At 38.5% G+C, this 21,079-nt stretch overlaps 1 protein-coding gene across 5 annotated transcripts in view; it reads right to left on the bottom strand.

Moving 5' to 3' along the window:
* The window catches only part of PRKDC (protein kinase, DNA-activated, catalytic subunit), a 215,362-nt gene that overhangs the window by 17,844 nt on the left and 176,439 nt on the right, over positions 1-21,079 (bottom strand). For 4 of the 5 annotated variants that reach the window (XM_055318273.1, XM_055318275.1, XM_055318277.1 and 1 more), the window contains 6 exons: positions 16,659-16,848; positions 7,730-7,904; positions 6,109-6,302; positions 5,118-5,298; positions 3,411-3,571; positions 186-397 (listed from right to left, as the gene is read on the bottom strand). In XM_055318273.1, coding sequence (XP_055174248.1) covers positions 186-397; positions 3,411-3,571; positions 5,118-5,298; positions 6,109-6,302; positions 7,730-7,904; positions 16,659-16,848 — 1,113 coding nt within the window. The remainder of the gene's footprint in view (positions 1-185; positions 398-3,410; positions 3,572-5,117; positions 5,299-6,108; positions 6,303-7,729; positions 7,905-16,658; positions 16,849-21,079) is intronic. The other variant, XM_055318274.1, reaches the window with a different exon arrangement.

The following is a 21,079-nucleotide window of genomic DNA, read 5'->3' as shown; positions in this document are numbered from 1 at the left end:
TTAATTTGAAGACAAACTCAAGCTTCCGTATGTTTACTTTTTAAAATTCTTTTTAAAGTAAGGTCTGTGCCCAATAGGGGGCTTGAACTCAGGACCCCAAGATCAAGAGTCACATGCTACAACTGAGCCCCCATGTGTTTGCTTTTACTATACACTTTATAACATATAGTATTTGATCAACCCACCTTGCCACAAACTCCTTGTTTTTATGACCAGTAGAAGTATCTTTGAAAGAATAACTTTCACTACTTATTATAAATGGGTAGACAATTGCCTGTGGATAGTTATCAGCAATCTCTTCCACAGTGCACTGGACAGCAACAGCTTCCTCTTGGTCCAATAAGGCCACCATGTGGCTGATCCAGCCAATGAACTGCCAGCAAGGAATGGAAGAAATCTAAAACACAGAGAGCTGTAACTTAATAATGAATAAAACTTTTAACACTGTTTTATTATGAAAATATTGTGTCCAATATAAAAAATATGTCTACAATCAGAAGCATAAAAATAAGTCTAAAATAAAATGTCTTCTCGCCCTTAGCCCTCTTAGTTCTTATTTCACTGAAGCACCATTCATTCTTTTAGATGTTTTGTATGCATGTACACAAATATCCTTTCTTTACAAGAAGGGAATCAGACTAGATACACTGTTGCTGGTTTTTCTTAGATGGATAGATATATTTACCTCATTCCTTTTAATAGCTATATAGTATTCCATTTAATTACTGCTGTATAATGCATTTTTAGGGTATCTTCCAAGTTTTGCTATTACAGATAATGCTACAATGGATATCTCTACATATTTATCTTACTTGTGCTGTATGTGCCCAGAGGATAAATTTCTAGAAGTTAATGTGAACATTAACAATTATAAAGAAATATTGCTAGATTTCCCTCCAAAAAGATTTTTCAAATTTTCATTTTTAAAAGCAAAATGGAAACTCCTATAACTCAAAACAAAAAAATAATCTGATTAAAATTAGGCTGAAGATCTGAATAGACATTTTTTCAAAGAAGACATATAGATGGCTGACAGACACATGAAAGGTGCTCAACATCACTCATCAACGGGGAAATGAAAATCAAAACCATAATGAAATATCATCTCACACCTGTCACAATGGCTAGTATCAAAAAAACAAGAAACAAGTACTGATGATGAGAAAAGGCAACACTTGGGTAGTGTTGATGGGAATGTAAATTGGTGCAGCCAGTGTGGAAAACAGTATGGAGGTTCCTCAAAAAGTTAAAAATAGAAATACCATATAATCCAGTACTTCTACTTGCAGGTATTTACTCAAAGAAAACAAAAACACAATTTGAAAAGATACCGGCACTTCCATTTTATCACAGCATTATTCACAATAGCTAAGATATAAGAGCAACCCAAGTGTCCATTGATAGACGAATGGATAATGAGGATGTGGTTTGTGGAAGAATGAAATCTTGCCATGTGTGATTATGTGGATGGACCTAGTAGGTAGTATGCGAAGTGAAATGAGTCAGACAAAGAATGTCAAATATCGTATGATTTTACTTATATGTGCAATCTAAAAAACAAATGAACAAACAAAAAACAGAAATGGACTCCTAAATAGAGATCAAACTAGTGGTTGCTAGAGAGGAGGGATGTGGCAGGATAAGCAAAACAGCTGGAAGGGGATTAAGAAGTACAAAGTTCCTGTAATAAAATAAGTAAATGTAAAGTACAGCATAGGGAATATTGCTCAACAATAGTACTGTTCATACAATGACAGATAGTAGCCACATTTGTTGTGATGAGCACTGAGTAATGCACAGAACTTTTGAATCATTATACTGTATGCTTAAAACCTATGATACTGTTATGTCAACCATGCTTCAACTTAAAAAAATGTATTAGTCTGACTACAAAATCCAACACAGGAGACAGTTTTTAAAAATTTATTGTCAATCTGAGAGGTGAAAAATATCTAATTTTAATTTTCATGTTTGTGAGGGTAAATGGCCTACATTTATTTTCCTTACATATTAAACCATGCATGCATTTCCTCTGACCATTTTCTACTGATCTATTTATTTCGTAGAAGGAGACATCAGCTCTTTATCTCTAGTATGGGTTGCAAATATTTTTCTGGCAGTTTTTTTAAACTTTGTATATATTTTTGCTTTTTGAATTTTTCCCCCTGCAGGAAGTGTTCTTTTCCTTTATAGCTTCTGGTGTTTGTCTTTTTATTCCAAGGCCATTTTCAAAATTTGCTCATGTATTCCTTTTTCCTCTCCTGCTTTTAAAATGTGTTAATTTTAAGATAAAATCTGATGCACTTGGAATTTTGGTATAAGGAATGAACATGGCAAGCTTCCTACCTTTATCTATAAAGTGAAGAAAGGGCAAAGTGTGTGGGGGTAAAAGGCATTGGTTCACAAGGCTCAAATGAAGTGCTCAATAAAGCTTAGCTCCCCAACTCAAGTGACTCCCTGGTGCCATAACATTGACTGAACATTCCATTTATTTCTCACAAATTCAAAATGCTATCTTCATCATACATAAATAAAATATTAATTTGGGGAAATTAAATCATAATTTAATGATTTCGTCACTAATCTTTAAGAAAAACACACACATGTATACACTACATTTCTGAAATTACTTTTTAGGACCTATTAAAAATAATCCCATCCTTCCAAACCCACAAAAGGGTCAGAGGGTGTGGTAAAGCCCTGCCAGGCACTGAGTCTCCACAGCTCAGAAACCAGTACTATTTAAAAATTCACTACATAAAGCTGAGTGCTATGTTACCCTTTTAAACAATTATACTATCAACTTAATTTTGCAGTTAAACATCTATAAAAGTCATTAAGAAGTCTTTCAGATGGCTCAAACAACAGGAAGACAGTAGCCTGATGCAGTCCTGTGGAGGGGAGGCCTGCACAGGACATACAAGTGGTAAGCAGAATACTGTTGGGGAGCGCCCACACACCCAAAGGCCTCAGGACCCTGATGAACATGGTGCTGCCAGGAGGCATTATGGTCACTGGGGATGGGATGCCAGCTGAAATGTACTCTCTTTCCCTGAGATAAATAATAAACTGAGCATAAGGCACCAGCAGATGTTCCAGACTACACCTTAGTTGTTATGAGCCACAAATGCGCTGTAGAAAAATCCCACCTTTGTCCTAAACATACCTCGTCTCCCTGTTATCCTTGTTCAGACACAGTTTTCTTATCAACACTCACTGAGGAAAATGGGTAAATGTAAACAGTCTTTTTATACAGCTTCAAATTATGTATGTTTTTGGGATATAGTAAAATGCAATGCTGGTTAGGAAAAACTGTAACATGTGCATTGCACATACTAATGTGTTTAGATATAAACAGAAACATGTTTTAAGTTCTGTCAAGTTCTCTTCACTAGAATATAGGCACTAACCTCTTTTGTCATTAGGCTTAGGGTCTCTTCTGGATACAGCTCTATAATCTGCAGTAGTCTGGGAAACTTCAGCCTGGCTTCACTGGAATGCAATTTTAAAGCTTTCAACATTTTGTCCACCACAATGCCTGGATATGTCTGCCGTTCTACAGACTCAGTAACTACCAAGGATAGGAGAGAAGAAAACAATGGTCAGTACATCCACTTGTACACACATAAACTATAAATGTAACAAATGATACTTCTTTTTTGGGCTTATATTTTGTATTGTCACTGTTCTCTTTTTAACAAGTACTTTAGATCAACAGACACGAGACCCAGTTTGCAGCCGTATGTAAAAGTTTCCATCTTGAGAGTGACTCTTCATTAGATCATGCAACCTACATGCAGCACAGTTTCCTTCCTGGGCTGCGTGGGAACATAGAGCAGCTGCTGGTTATTGAATTTATTTCAGGAGTAAAACACAGGCCACATAGCCAATATTACCAAAGAGCTACAAGTAAAATGTAGAAACTATAAACTAAGCATATGGGAAGATATAGCTTGAGGCTATTTATATGCTGGTCATGTTACTTAAGGATGTCCTTGCCTCTTTTGAAAAATTATTTAATTCAATTAGCCAATATATAGTACATCATTAGTTTCCGATGCAGAGTTCAGGAATTCATCAGTGCATATAACACCCAGCGCTCATTATATGTTTTTTTTTTTAAAGATTTTATTTATTTATTTATTCATGAGAGACACAGAGAGAGAGGCAGAGACACAGGCAGAGGGAGAAGGAGGCTCCATGCAGGGAGCCCGATGTGGGGCTCCATCGCAGGACTCCATGATTACGCCCTGGGCCGAAGGCAGGTGCCAAACCGCTGAGCCATCCAGGGATTCCCTCATATGCTTTTTTTTTTTTTTTAAGATTTTTTTATTTTATTTATTCATGAGAGACACAGTGAGAGAAAGATGTGGAGACACAGGCAGAGGTAGAAGCAGGCTCCATGCAGGGAGCCTGACATGGGACTCGATCCCGGGTCTCCAGGATCACACTTTGGGCTGAAGATGGCACTAAACCGCTGAGCCACCCAGGCTGCCCTCATACACTCTTCTTAATGCCCGTCACCCAATTACCCCGTTCCTCACCTACTTCCCCTCCAAGAACCCTCAGTTTGTTTCTTATAGTTAAGAGTCTTTCATGGTTTTTCTCCCTCTCTGATGACTTACCATTCAGTTTTCCCTCCCTTCCCCTCTGATACTCTATGCTGTTTCTTATATTCCACGTGTGTGTGAAAGCACATTAAGTGTCTTTCTCTGATTGACTTACTTCACTCAGCAACATGCCATGGCTTCTTAAAAGGACAAGATTTTTCTCAGAATAACTGTCATTTAAAAACAAACAAGCAGGGGTGCCTGGGTGGTTCAGTCAGATGACTGTCTGACTTTTGATTCCGGGTCAGGTTATGATCCCAGGGTCATGGAATCAAGCCCGAGTTTGGCTCCACACTCAGTACAGAATCTGCTTGACATTCCCTCTCTCCCTCTGCCTCTCCCGCTGCTCATGAATGCACACACACTCTCTCAAAAAAATCTGTAAATGACTGAATAAGTGAATAAAAGAAAAATAAGCAAACAGGAAACCTAAAGTACCTAAAGAAGTCTTAAAACTTTGGCTAGCACAATGTGACAAACTAAATGGTTTTTCCATTTGTGATTCACCTGATGCACTCTCTTCCTCCTTGCGGAGCTGCTGGTCACAAAAATCCGCCAGTGTCATGTAAGCATCTGTCAGGCTGGCTACAGGACCCTGGCCTCTGAGAGAAGGCTGGGCTTCCTCCTCCGCTGTCCGTACAGCCTCAGAAAGGTGATGGAATGCTCTCTGGTACAGAACTGCGATCACCTAGAATTCACAGAGCTCTCAGTTGTGAACCTGTGAATACAGCTTAATGTTTCCGGAAGAACTCTACTTTCTACTTGTAATGATACAAAAAGAATACTTGTGATTTGTGAGCCATGAGATAACAAAGAATGCTGGTTAAATGGAAAAAAGTGTTTGTCTGCCCTGATTGTGAAATAGTGAATGATTCAGTTATGATCCTCAGGACTTTGAAAAACCAGATGGTCCATTAGTCATGCAGACCTGGCATAAAAGATCAGTGGGGGACATGCAGCCCGTCAGGAACTGAAGAAGAAATGGAAGTTGGCACTTTATCCTCACTGCCCTGCATAGCCATTGGTAGTAACATTGAGGGGGAAGAAAGCAAGGCTAACAACTAAAGTGAGGTGCACAGTGAGATGAGAAGAAGCTGCTAACTATGGAAAATATAAAATCACCTGAGAAAAGCGAGGCAAAGCAGACACTACCTAAAAAAGTGGAAAAAGCTGGTTTGCTCCACGAGTTAATGGGATGTCTGAATGGCAACTGGTGGTGAAATCCATTAACAAAATTCTTAGAAGAACTGTCCACATCAATCCAACAAAATTTCTCACTTCAAATACTAAAACAAATTGTATCATTCAAATAAACAGGGAACACATGGAGTATATCCGTTTTCCACAAAGAAACTTGGCTGTGCATAAATGTCAAATACATTTTCAAAGCACAAAGCAATCATCATTCCTTGTTATTGCTTTCGTGCATCCTGAAAGCTGCACATTATGGACATACAACACACAAACATCAAAAGTTCACTCTTCCAGTATTCATTACCTTTTCTGCATTCTCTAAACTGGATCCAGAAAGGTCCAAGATTCTTCTAGCCCTGCTTTCCTCGATTTCGGCAAGGCAGGCTGGCTCCCTACAGAGAGCATTAGCTATGATGCTGTAAGTTGTACCCAAGAGAATGTTCTGGTCATGGAAAGCCAGAACATTTTTGCTGAAGTAACTTGATGTGCTCTCTCCTGCTGGATTAAAAATGCACACACACACACACGATTTTCTCAGAAATAAATGAATGCCATAAATTTAAAAAGACACTCAGAGTGTACATATTTCTATTAAGAAATTAAAATAAATCTTGAAAGTATAAGAAACTGGCTTCAAACATTGGTTAGGGAATTTCATAAACTCATATTAATGAAAAATGTTCTTTGTTAGCAGTGACTGTATCAAAGTCTACAGAGGTTAAGGCAATTAAAACACTGAATAAACTTTTATCCAAGCACCATCATTCTGCATTTTGTCAAAGCACCTAATTCTGTTATGAAGGAAAGAAAATGTCTCTTTTTTAATGCATTTGTGCATATACGTTAATAACTAGAGATTTTTAAGTTGATAGTGTGACCTAAAGCTAATAAAGCAACAGATGATGCTGCATGTACAGGTCCAATTCTCTATCTTCCCTAGTGTGGCTAAGGGAAGAGAGCTTACCAGCCTTGGTCAAAACTACAGCTCGTGCTGCAGTCTTTTGTGAGGTGGCACAAAAGAAAAAGGGCTGTCACTCAGCAAGTGCCATCAACCACTTTGCACTGCTCATCCACCTATGAAAATTCTCTGCCAGATTACCCTCACATACATGTTCAAAACTACTGGCCCTATTTCACAAGACTGTTAAAAACTACAGCCATAAAAAAAAAAAAAAAAAAAAAAAAAAACTACAGCCATATGACTATTAAAACTGTAGAATTATTATTATGAATATTAATGTTATCTTAGTATCAGCAAACTCCTCCTCCTCTCCCCCATTCCACCCACCAAAAAAACCCTAAAAATATTATTTAAGCAATCATGAGGATGATTTTCTAATCCTGATAAATATGAAGGCCTGTTTGTTCTATTTGCATTTTTACTGAAACTGATACTCTGATATCATTCCCCATCCTACTGAAGGGTCAATCATGGGAATATGGTTATAAGCATGGTCAGTAATAGTGCTGCTATGCACCCCCTGACACAGGTAGCGAAGCAGGGGAATGCATCCAAAACTCACACAAATTTTTTTCTCCCCTCAGTTTTGAAGGCTATGTTATTATAAAAAGAGAAAAACTGAGGAGGAAAAAGGTGTTTCACATTCAATTTTTTAAAAGGCAATTCTTGTAGGTAAACAAGGTTCTCAAAAATAATTAAACTATTAGACCTACAATTTGCATAAGTATTAAAGAAAAAACTTTAATTTGAATTGTATTTGATCAATTAAGAAATAAAATCTCCAGGTACCATATTCTATAGCATTTTAAGACACAAAGTACCTTGGCTCCAAACATTTAATAAAATTATAAGATTTAAATCCTAAATGTCAGATAAAGCAGCAAAAGCAGAGTTTTAAAAGACACAGACATAATACAAAATAGTGCTGCTGAACTTAATTCCATAGATAAGTACAGTCTAGTACCCAGCAAGGAGACTGTTTTCAGCGCTGAGAGAATCTGCTGTAGGCAGCTCTGGCCCTGGATCCGGCTGTGGCTGAGCCGGCAGTAGGTGTGCACCCACTTCACCTGCCAGTCATCTCTTGTTTTTGACTCTCTACGAAGCTCCTTTAGTAGTTTCATGGCAAGGGAGAAATTGTGCTATAGAAGGAAAAAAAGTGGTATGAGGACATATGGGTGATGACTTAGAAATAATTTTTTTTTTTAGAAATAAAATTTTTTGACAGAAAATTTTAATTGGCTTGTTTCTATTTTTGCATGACACAACTTACCTGAGAGTAGTAGCAAATCCATCTCCTCAGCTTCAATTATGTACATGTCTTTTTATCATGGGGATAGAATTCACATTTCAAGTATACAGTTGGGCAACTATCACTACTATCTAGTTGCAGACTATCTGATCAACTCCAAAAGAACACGCTGTCCATAAGCATTTGCTCCCCATTTGCGCTAGCCTTGGGCAAACCACTCATGTCTGTCTATATGGATTTGCCTATTCTGGACATTTCCTATCAATGAAATTAGAAAACGTGGTGATTTTTATCTGTCTTCTCTCACTTAGTGTAGTCTTTTCCAGGTTCGCCTAAGTTATAGTGTGCATTCATACCTTATTTCTTCACATGGCTGAATAATATTCTATTGCATGGACAGAATATATTTTATTTACTCAATCATATATTAATAGATTTTGGGTTGTTTCTACCATTTGGCTATTCTGAATAATTCTAACTATAAACATCTACATACAACTTTCTATGTGGACATACACTTTCATTTCTCCTGCATACCTACGTCACATGGTAACTCTATGTGTAACTTTCTTTTTTTTTTTAATTTTTATTTATTTTTATGATAGGCACAGAGAAAGAGAGAGAGAGAGAGAGAGAGAGAGAGAGAGAGAGAGAGAGGCAGAGACACAGGCAGAGGGAGAAGCAGGCTCCATGCACCAGGAGCTTGATGTGGGATTCGATCCCGGGTCTCCAGGATCGCGTCCTGGGCCAAAGGCAGGCGCCAAACCGCTGCGCCACCCAGGGATCCCTATGTGTAACTTTCTGAGGAACTGTCAGACTGTTCTCCACAGCATCTGTACCATTTTACATTCCTATCCTTAATGTAGGAGGGTTCCAATTTCTCCACATCTTCACCAATACTTGTCAATATCTCTGATTACAGTAGGTGTGAAGTGGTATCTTGTGTGGTTTCGATTTGCATTTTCCTAATAACTAATAGTGTTGAGTATCTTCTCATGTGCTTGTTGACCATCTGTATATCTGCTCTGCAGAAATGTCTATTTAGAATCCTTTGCCCAGGGGCTCCTAGGTGGCTCAGTTACTTAAGCATCTGCCTTCAGCTCAGGCCAAAATCCCAGGGTTCTGGGGTCCAGCCCCCATCAGGCTCAAGCTCAGCAGAGAGCCTGCTCTTCCCTTTCCCTCTGCCTGCTGATCCCCCTGCTTATGTTCTCTCTCTGTCAAATAAACAGTCTAAAAAAAAAAATAGAATCCTTTGCCCATTTTTTAAGGTAGTTTGTGTTTCTGTTGTTCAGGTATAAAGAGTTCTTTATGTGTTCTATATAGTAGACCCTTATCAGATATATGATTTCCAGTATTTTCTCATACTGTATGAGCTGTCTCATCACTGTTTTGAGTGTGTTATTTGAGGCAAAGGAGTTTTTAAATTTTGATGTATACTTTATTTTTTATTTCGTTGGTTGTTATGTGGAAGTCTTTTAAATTTTTTTTTTGTATTGGAGTTCAATTTGCCAACATATAGCATTATCACCCAGTGCTCATCCTGTCAAATGCCCCCGTCAATGCCCATCACACAGTCATCCCAACCCCCCGCCCACCTCCCTTGCCACTACCCCTGTTTTGTTTCCCAGAGTTAGGAATCTTTCGTGTTTTGTCACCCTCGCTGATATTTCCCCACTCATTTTCTTTCCTTTCCCCTTTATTTCCTTTCACTATTTTTTATATTCCACAAATGAATGAGACCTTATAATGTTTCTTATTCTCTGATTGACTCACTTCACTCAGCATAATATGCTCCAGTTCTATCCATGTTGAGGCAAATGGTGGGTATTTGTCATTTCTAATGGCTGAGTAATATTCCATGGTATACATATATCACAGCTTCTTTATCCATTCATCTTTCGATGGGCACTGAGGCTTCTTCCACAGTTTGGCTACTGTGGACAATGCTGCTATACTCATTGGGGTGCAGGTGTTCCAGCGTTATACTGCATCTGTGTCTTTGGGGTAAATCCCCAGAAGTCCAATTGCTGGGTCATAGGGCAGATCTATTTTTAACACTTCGAGGAACCTCCACACAGTTTTCCAGAGTGACTGCACCAGTTAACATTCCCACCAACAGTGCAAGAGGGTTCCCCTTTCTCCACAACCTCTCCAACATTTGTTGTTTCCAGTCTTGTTAATTTTCACCATTTTTATGGGTGTGAGATGGTATCTGATTGTGGTTTTGATGTGTATTTCCCTGAAGGCAAGTGATGTGGACCATGTTCTCATGTGCTTGTTGGCCAAGTTTATTCTTCTTTGGTGAAATTTCTGTTCATGTCTTTTGTCCATTTCAGGATTCGATTGTTTGTTTCTTTGCTGTTGAGTTTAACATGTTCTCTATAGATCTTGGATACTAGCCCTTTACCTGATACGTCATTGCAAATATCTTCTCCCATTCTGTAGGCTGTCTTTTAGTTGACTATTTCTTTTGATGTGCTGAAGATTTTATCTTAGTCCCAATAATTTATTTTTGCTTTTGTTTCCCTTTCCTTCATAGATGTATCTTGCAAGAAGTTGCTGTGGCCAAGGTCAAAAAGGGTGTTGCCTGTGTTCTCCTCTAGGATTTTGATGGATTCTTGTCTCATATTTAGATCTTTCATCCATTTTGAGTTTATCTTTGTGTATGGTGTAAGAGAATGGTCTAGTCTCATTCTTCTGCATGTGGCTGTCCATTTTTCCAGCACCATTTGTTGAAGAGACTGTCCTTTTTCCAGTGGATAGTCTTTCCTGCTTTGTTGAATATTAGTTGATAGAGTTGAGGGCCCATTTCTGGGTTCTGAATTCTGTTCCATTGATCTATGTGTCTGATTTTGTCCAAGTACCACACTGTCTTGATGATCACAGCTTTGTAGTACAACCTGAAACCTGGCATTGTGATGCCCCCGGCTCTGGTTTTCTTATTCAATATTCCCCTGGATATTCGGGTCTTTTCTCATTCCACACAAATCTTGAGATGATTTGTTCCAACTCTCTGAAGAAAGTCCATGGTATTCTCATAGGGATTGCATTAAATGTGTAAATTGCCCTGGGTAGCATTGACATTTTCACAATGTTAATTTTTCCAATCCATGAGCATGGAATATTATTCCATCTCTTTGTGTCTTCCTCAATTTCTTTCAGAAGTGCTCTGTAGTGTTTAGGGTATAGATCCTTTACTTTTTTGGTTAGGTTTCTTCCTAGGTATCTTATGTTTTTGGGGATTGACTCCTTAAGTTCTCTTTCTTCAGTCTCATTGTTAGTATACAGAAATGCCACTGATTTCTGGGCATTGATTTTGTATCCTGCCACAGTGCTGAATTGCTATATGAGTTCTAGCAATCTTAGGGGGGAGTTTTTATGTACAGCATCATGTCATCTGCGAAGAGGGAGAGTTTGACTTCTTTGCCAATTTGAATGCCTTTGATTTCTTTTTGTTGCCTGATCACTGAGGCGAGGACTTCCAGTACTATGTCGAATAGCAGTGGTGAGAGTGAACATCCCTGTCGTGTTCCTGATCTAAGAGGAAAGGCTCCCAGTGCTTCCCCATTGAGAATGATATTTGCTGTGGGCTTTTTGTAGACGGCTTTTAAGATGCTGAGGAATGTTCCCTCTATTCTTACACTCTGAAGAGTTTTGATTGGAATGGATGCTGTATTTTATCAAATGCTTTCTCTGCATCTATTGGGACGATCACATGGTTCTTGTTTTTCCTCTTGCTGATATGATCTATCACACTGATTGCATTACGAGTGTTGAACCAGCCTTGCATTCTGGGGATAAATCCCATGTGGTCATGGTGAATAATCTTCTTAATGTTCTGTTGGATCCTATTGGCTAGTATCTTGTTGAGAATTTATCATCTGTGTTCATCAGGGATATTGGGTTATAATGCTCCTTTCTGGTGGGGTCTTTGTTTTTGGAATTAAGGTGATGCTGGCCTCGTAGAACGAGTTTGGAAGTACTCCATCTCTTTCTATCTTTCAGAACAGCTTTAGTAGAATAGGTAGTGTTTCTTCTTTAAATGTTTGATAGAATTCCCTTGGGAAGCCATTTGGCCCTGGACTTTTGTGACTTGGGATGTTTTTTGATGACTGCTTCAATTTCCTCCCTGGTTATCGGCCTTTTCAGGTTTTCTATTTCTTCCTGTTCCAGTTTTGGGATTTTGTGGTTTTCCAGAAATGCATCCATTTCTTCTAAATTGCCTAATTTATTGGCATATAGCTGCTCATAATAAGTTTTTAAAATCGTTTGTATTTCCTTGGTATTGGTGGTGACCTCTCCTTTTGCAATCGTGATTTTATTAATTTGAGTCTTTTCTCTTTTGTTTTTAATAAGTCTGGCTAATGGTTTATCTTATTAATTCTTTCAAAGAACCAACTCCTGGTTTGGTTGATCTGTTTCACAGTTCTTCTGGTCACTATTTCATGGAGTTCTGCTTGAATCTTTATTAACTCTCTTCTTCTGCTGGGTGTAGGTTTTATTTGCTGTTGTTTCTCCAGTTCCTTTAGGTGCAAGGTTAGCTTGTGCATTTGAGTTTTTTCTAATTATGTGAGGGATGCTTGTATTGTGATGTATTTCCCTCTCAGGACTGCTTTTGCTGTATCCCAACGATTTTGAACGGTTGTAACTTCATTCTCATTACTTTCCATGAATCTTTTTAATTCTTCTCTAATTTCCTGATTGACCCTTTCATCTTTCAGCAGCATCCCCCTGCTTTAACCTCCATGTTTGAATTTCTTCCAAATTTCTTCTTGTGATTTAGTTCTAGTTTCAAAGCATTATGGTCTGAATATATGCAGGGGACAATCCCAATCTTTTGGTATCGGTTAAGACCTGATTTGTGACCCAGTATATGGTGTATTCTGGAGAAAGTTCCATGTGTACTTGAGAAGAATGTGTATTCAGTTGCGTTTCGATGTAAAGTTCTATAAATATCTGTGACATACATCTGGTCCAGTGTATCATTTAAAGCTCTTGTTTCTTTGGAGATGTTGTGCTTAGAATATCTGTCATTTGCAGAAAGCGCCGTGTTGAAGTCTCCCAGTATTAGTGTATTATTATGTAAATATGTCTTAACTTTGGTTATTAATTGATATACTTGGCAGTTCCCCAATTAGGGGCATAAATATTCATGACTGTTAGGTCCTCTTGTTGGATAGATCCTTTAAGTATGATACAGTGTCCCTCTTCATCTCTTACTACAGTCTTTGGGATAAACTTTATCTGATATGAGGATGGCTACACCTGCTTTCTTTTGAGGACCATTTGAATGGTAAAATGATTCTCCAACCTTTTATTTTCAGGCTATAGGTGTCCTTAGGTCTAAAATGAGTCTCTTGTAGACAGCAAATAGATGGGTCTTGCTTTTTTATCCAGTCTGAAACCCTGCGCCTTTTGATGGGATCTTTAAGCCCATTCACGTTTAGAGTTACTATTGAAAGATGAATGTTGTGTCATCATAATACCTATTTAGTCCGTTTTTGTGGATTGTTTCTTTGGATTTCCTCTTTCTTTTACAGAGTCCCCCTTAATATTTCTTGCAGAGATGGTTTGGTGGTCACATACTCTTTCAGTTTCTGCCTATCTTGGAAGCTCTTTATCTCTCCTTCTATTCTGAATGAGAGCCTTGTTGGATAGAGTATTCTTGGCTGCACATTCTTCTCATTTAGGACCCTGAATATATCCTGCCAGCCCTTTCTGGCCTGCCAGGTCTCTGTGCAGAGGTCTGCTGTTAACCTAGTACTTCTCCCCATATAAGTTAGGGATCTCTTGTCTCTTGCTGCTTTAACCGTTTTCTCTTTGTCTTTGGAATTTTCAAGTTTCACTGTTAAATGTCAAGGTGTTGAATAGTTTTTATTGATTTTTTTTTTGGGGGGGGGATCTATCTCCTGGATCTGAATGCCTGTTTCTCTCCCCACATTAGGAAAGTTTTCAGCTATGATTTGTTCAAATACGCTTTCTGGTCCTCTGTCCCTTTTGGCACCTTCTGGAACCCCAATTAAATGTAGATTTTTCCTTCTGAGGCTGTCATTTATTACCCTTAACCTTTCCTAATGGTCTTTTAATTGTTTTTCTCTTTTTTCCTCAGCTTCCTTCCTTGCCATCAACTTGTCTTCTATGTCACTCACTCATTCTTCTACCTCCTTTACCCTAGTCGTTAGGACCTCCAGTTTGGATTGCTTCTCATTTAATTGATTTTTTTTTAAAGATTTGTTTATTTATTTATTCATGAGACACAGAGAGAGAGAGAGAGAGGCAGAGACACAGGCAGAGAGAGAAGCAGGCTCCATGAAGGGAGCCGGATGTGGGACTTGACCCCAGGTCCCCAGGATCACGCACTGGGCAAAAGGCGGCACTAAACCGCTGAGCCACCCAGGCTGCCCTCATTTAATTGATTTTTAATTTCAGCCTGATTAGATCTAATTTCTGCCTTCATGAAGTCTCTTGAAACCTTTATGCTTTTTTCCAGAGCCACCAGTTGCTTTATAATTGTGCTTCTGAATTGGCTTTCTGACATCAAATTGTAATCTAAATTCTGTGGGCTCAGCTTCTTGGTCATCCTGTAATGTCACCATTTGATTTCAGCTCCTTTGTAGGCATCTCTCCCTTTGCTCCTCTTAAAGCTGTAGGCCAATTTTGGCAACTGGTCTCAGTCACCTCATCTACTCCTGTGGCTTCAGTGATAGTCCACATGCCGATCGCATTCGGACCTCTATCGCAAGCACAGATATTTTTCTCCAGAACTTTAGATTTCTTATGTACAAATTATCTAACAAAAACACAACTTGCTTAACAGCTTCCCATATTCACTATGTCCTAAACTGATTGCACCACCTGCCCCCAAAACTGCTCCTTTTCCTGCATTCCCATCCACCCAGCTACACAGGCAGAACCCCAAGGATCCTACTTTTCCCTCCCAAATAGAACCAATCATAGTGTCTCACCCACACCTCCTTCTTCTTGAACCTGTCCACTTACCTCCAGACTGGCTGCCCTTATTAATTATCTGGACTATTAACATAGAAGCTGGGGTTCAATGGTAGTTCTACTCAGGAAACTAAATGCTCAGGGTCATTCCTGGGTCTTTTATGTTATTCTCACCACCCTATTTCACCTTTCAGTTCCCAACTACTGCAGGAAGCTTTCTCTGTTCCCATAAGGCTAAGTCAGGTGTCCTTCCCATGTGACCGTCCTTTAGTATTATCATACTATAATTGTTTGTCTACGGTCTGTATTTTATTCAACACAGTATCTCCACCATGTAATGTTGTGCTTGGTAATGAAGAGGCAAAACTCAAATTTCAGTTCTGCTCTTTTGAAAAGTACAGGCTGGTAAACTGGAATGCACTGAAGGGTTTATGTAATCTTCAGACTGGAACTGTTTTTTTTCTGTTCACCTCTAGTAGTACTATTCCTATCAAGCTAACTCTATTTAGCCCTTACTTATTATTGAAAAATTCCTAAGAAAAGCCAGTGTGCCATATGAAAGGTTTTTAGTGATCCTAGTGATTCTTACATATTTCTAAATAATATACTTGCAGCTCATTTCCTTTCCCTCTCTCATCAGGACCCTTCCCCTCACTTTGGAGAAGTCTGAATAGCAGTAGGTAGCATGCACTGTCTCTTTATCTGGCCCAAGTACCCTAACTTCCTAAGAAGGCACACAGACCCTCCTTAGTGTGTGCCTTGAAGATGGCCCCAGCTGCAATCAGAGCAAATGAAAAGGATTCTTTTTTTCTACAAGAAATAGAGAAAAACTGTCTTTAATTCTAAGAAGATGTAGTTAGAGGAAGAAAGATATGAAACATCTACAGCCATTTCCAAATACAAAGGATGAGCTGCCAGAGATTATCTTACCAATATGTAAGAATCTGAGGACAAAACCATATGGCAGAAGAGAGAACTGAAGGACAGAAAGCAAGCCCTTGATGATAATAGTTCAGAGTATTTTAAAGCCAGATCTTCTAAACTTCTTTATTCATGGGAACTAATAAATTTCTTTTATTCATTTAGGCTGCTCTGGGATGAATTTTCTATTATTTGAAATATAAAAATTCCTAACTGATACAAAACCCATCTCAAAGAAGAACCTATAAATGAGCACTTATGAACAGAAATGTTAGTTATTCCTACAGGAATACATTCTTTGGTTTATAATAGCAATCTATTAATATCAGGTCATTAAATGAACAAGCTCCCCTAGTATATTCAAATGTGACTTAATTACATGAAAAGTCAGATTTAATATATTTATATGTAACATATAAGCAAAGCATACTTATATTAAGAAAGGATATTATTATCATATGACAGATTTCCACAAAATAAACCTAAATAAGATTTTCAACTAACTGGAAATCATTGATTTTTTTAAACAATATCATATCTGATACTGGATTTATTTTCTTTTTTTAATAACAGAAAATAATCATTTCCTAATGATTAATTAATGTATAATAAACTTTAGAGTATTCTGGATGATTTTAAGTGTTTCTTCAAGTTTACTAAAGAGAAAAAAATACTACTGAATTACATTCAAGCTTCAGATTTTAAGGAAAAGCTAAGTCTAAAAAACAGCTAATTTAAGAAAATTCTGTGCTACAATAGAAGACCACAAACCTACCTGCTTTCTTGCACTTTCCACCATCTTCATTTTCATGGAGAACATACAGTTCTTAATCAGAGAACAGACCTCTTCTCCCTGTTCCTGCACTTCCATCTTATCACTAGAATCTCTCTCTTCATCCATGGACAAACTATGATCACCTAGAGGAAGAGTAAGTTTCTCCTCTATTTTGCTGAGAAAGAAACATCTGCACAAAACAAAGAAAAATGAGTTAATGCCAAAGACTCATGAAAGAAATCTTGGACATATAGGAAGCTCCTGGATGGCATTACATACAGAAATTGTACAGTCATTAAATTTTTGCTCTTTTTTGGGGGGTACCTGGGTGGCTCAATCAGTTATGTATCTAGCTCCTGATTTTAGCTAAGGTCGTGATCTCAGGGTTGTGAGACTAAGCCCTGTGCCAGGCTCCACATTGAGCAGGGAACCTACTGGAGATTCTCTCTCTCCACTCCCTCTTCCACCTGCTTGCTCACATACTCTCTCTCTAAAAATAAATTATTTATTTATTTATTTTTATTTTTTTAAATTTTTTTTAAAATAAATTATTTTTAAAAATTCTTTGCTCATTTTTTAGACTATAAATGTACACTCTAGGTATCAGATTTATTTATTTTTTTAGGTATCAGACTTAATATCCACTTTTAATTAACCAACTCTTTAAAAGATATTTTCCAAATATCATTTATTGCTCATACCTCCCCAAAATAAAGCATTTAAATGAACAACGTTCTCTTTTAATGAATGGCTGACATACCCTATGTTGGGGCAGAATCCATTTCTCTTTTCATATCTCCAATCTAAGGTCCTACCCCAAAGGTGAAAAATGTAAAGCAGCAAACAGGTTATGATCACTGGGAATATGAAAAGATAAGGGTGTACTGGTATAAAATTATTTTTATTTGTATTATAATTTACAGATCTAACTGTTCTAGTGATTTCATTTTCATTATTTTGATGTCAATAACATTGACAAGGACCTTAACATAAAAATCCATTTGTGATCAATATCAACCAAGTTTTTGCTCATCCAGTGACTAATTCCCATTTTCTTAGAAACACTGTGGCCAGACAGACATGTCCCATACATCTCTCCTTTGTTTGTTGTTGTTATTCCCAAAATACAAGCCTCGCGAGTCACTACCTGCCTGTATTCCTAGCTCCCTACACAACACACAAGGGCCCCCCCCTCCCAAAAGTTGCTTTCCTTTTTTTTTTCTTTGTGTTTTTTAAAGACTTTATTTATTTATTCATGAAAGACAGAGAGAGAGAGAGAGAGAGAGAGAGAGAGAGAGAGAGGCAGAGACGCAGGCAGAGGGAGAAGCAGGTTCCATGCCAGGAGCCTGGTGCAGGACTCGATCCTGGGTCTCCAGGATCACGCCCTGGGCTGAAGGCAGGCGCCAAACCGCTGAGCCACCCAGGGATCCCAAAGTTGCTTTGTTTTTTAAGATTTCATTGTTTATAGTTAAAATAATAAACAAGCAAAATTTGTTTTTTAAGATTTCATTGTTTATAGTTAAAATAATAAACAAGCAAAAAAAAATCAAATTGGCATATGATAGGTAATTGATAAATACTTGAGGAAATAATTGTGAAGCATATGTTGAAACATAAATGTAACACTCCAGTATGAGTAAAGTGCCCCGGGCTCACAGAAATAGGAAGGGAGGCAACAAGGGGCAGTGGTTTAGTTTTCAAAAAGTTAGATGGACTTTTTCTTGGGCTTTGAAAAATGCATTCAAATTTAAGTAGAAGAGGTAATGAAGTTCTAGATAGAAGAAACAAATTAAAAAACAGAAGTGTTAACAATGTATGACATGTTCTTATATCAGACAGGGGACGATAGAGCCAGAAGAGAACCAGCTTTCCAAAAATAACAGAGTTCGTCCTCTTACATAGTAGTGTAAGCATCCTACAGCCCATCTTCCTGCTGATAACTAATACTCTGAATAAAATACCAAATACAACCACCCGAGACCACCAAAAGTGAATACAAGATGGCAGACTGCTATGTGCAGGGAGTTCAAAGGTGGGAAGATACTGCCATTAGGATGAGTTTGTGGTTTTCTCTCTTTTTCCAGTTTTTCCCATGAGGATAACCATGGCTGCTGAGGGATATGGTAGGCAGAGTGACTAAGATTCGACTGGAACCCTGCTGTATTGTGCCCAGAGAAACCTGGAAGGGAGCCTAGGCAGACCAAAGGCTGTAGTGGGAATCCTGAAAGAGGGAGAGCCAGACAAGAGGCCCTCTAATTCTGTGTATGGTATCACACAAGTTTCAGACTGTCTCCTGAAATATGCATGTGCAGGACTGACTGGTAACAGTGAAGAAAGGCTTGAATCCTGAACTGAGATGTGAATCAAGATGGAAAGACAGAGTCCAGTGTCCAAATCTAACTGGGCTGACCTCTTGCTAAAGCAGTAATTCCTGAGAATTATATTAGAGCTCAGAATCTACACAATATTAACAATTTCTAAGATCCAAAATTACCTGATATAAAGAACCAGGAAAATGTATCCATTCTCAGTGGAAAAGAGAGTCAACAGATTTAACTGAGATGACCCATAAGCTGGAATGATCATAAAGGACCTTAGAGCAGCTATTTTTTTTTGAATTTTTTTTTATTTTTATTTATTTATGATAGTCACACAGAGAGAGAGAGAGAGAGAGTCAGAGACACAGGCAGAGGGAGAAGCAGGCTCCATGCACCGGAAGCCCGACGTGGGATTCGACCCGGGTCTCCAGGATCGCGCCCTGAGCCAAAGGCAGGCGCCAAACCGCCGCGCCACCCAGGGATCCCTAGAGCAGCTATTTTTTAAAAAGTTTATTTATTTGAGAGACAGAAAGTGAGTGAGGACCGGGTGGAGTGATACCTCGAGGGACAGGGAAAAGGACAGACTCCAAAGTGAGTGTGGAGCCTGATGCAGGCTTCAATCTCACGACCCTGAGACCATGACCTGAGCTGAAACCAAGAGTCAGATGCTTAACCAACTGAGCCACTCAGGTACCCCAAGCAGCTATTTTAATGATGCTCCAAGAGGTCAAAGAATAACATGAAATAATGAAAAGACAGTTATGACAGTAGAAAGTATTTAAAAAGCCAAATGAAAATTTTACAACTGAAAAACACACTAATAAAATACTCACTAGATAGACTTAAAGAGGAACTAAAACAAATGAAAATGAAGAGTGACCCTGAAGACAGTTTAATATAAATGATCTAATATGAAGAATAAAGAGAGGGCAGCCCCGGTGGCCCAGCAGCTTAGCTCCGCCTTTGGCCCCGGGTATGATCCTGGAGACCTGGGATCGAGTCCCACGTCGGGCTCCCTGCATGGAGCCTGCTTCTCTGCCTCTCTCTCTCTCTCTCTCTCTCTCTCTCTCTCTCTCTCGAATAAATAAAATCTTAAAAACAAAAGAATAAAGAGAAAAAAGATTGAATAAAAATGAACAGAGCTGGGACACCTAAGTGGCTTAGTCGGTTAAGCACCTGTTCAGTTCAGGTCATGGTCCTGGGGTCAAGCCCCACATTAGGCTCCCTGCTCAGTGGGGAGCCTGTTTCTCCCTCTCCCAGTACCCCTGCTTAAATCTTAAAAAAAAAAAAAAATGAACAGAGCTTCAGGGACCCGTGAGACCATGTTAAAAAGCCTAATATAGGGATCCCTGGGTGGCTCAGCGGTTTAGTGCCTGCCTTTGGCCCAGGGCGCAATCCTGGAGTCCCGGGATCGAGTCCCATGTTGGGCTCCCAGCATGGAGCCTGCTTCTCCCTCCTCCTGTGTCTCTGCTCCCACCCCGTCTATCATAAATAAATAATAAATAAATAAATAAATAAATCTTAATATATAACAGGCAGCCTGCAAAGACACAAAAATTGGGAGTAAAATATTTGATGAAACAGTAACAGAAAATTCCCCAAATTTAGTGACATAAATGTACAAATTTGAGAAGCTCAGTGAACTGTAAGCAAGAAACTCCAAAGGAAACTACACCTAAACACATCATACATCAGACTGCTGATAAACAATGATAAAAAAAAAAGTCTTGAAACCAAAAGTATGAAAGATTACATACAGGGGAACAATAATGTGAATAATCGTAACTTTCTCTTCAGAAATATGGAGGCCAAATGATCCTGCTGAGGCAGAAGGGGATCCACCCAGAATTCTACATCCACAGAAAATACTCCTCTGGAAATCCAGTGAAATAAAGGTATCTTCAGATAGAGGAAAACTAAGAGAATTCATCAGAGGCAGACCTAACTTACAAGAACTGCTTAAAGGAAAATTTTCAGTCAAAGGGAAAAGATACTGGAGGAAAATAGCATCTTTGTAAACCAACAATGATCATCAGAAATAATAAGTATAAAATGATTTCTTGTCTCCTAAGTTCTTTCCACTATGCATGACTATTTAAAGCA

The sequence above is a fragment of the Nyctereutes procyonoides genome, unplaced genomic scaffold (genome assembly GCF_905146905.1).
Source record: "Nyctereutes procyonoides isolate TBG_1078 unplaced genomic scaffold, NYPRO_anot_genome, whole genome shotgun sequence".
Classification (NCBI taxonomy): domain Eukaryota; kingdom Metazoa; phylum Chordata; class Mammalia; order Carnivora; family Canidae; genus Nyctereutes; species Nyctereutes procyonoides.
This window is presented reverse-complemented; position numbering and strand designations above follow the sequence as displayed.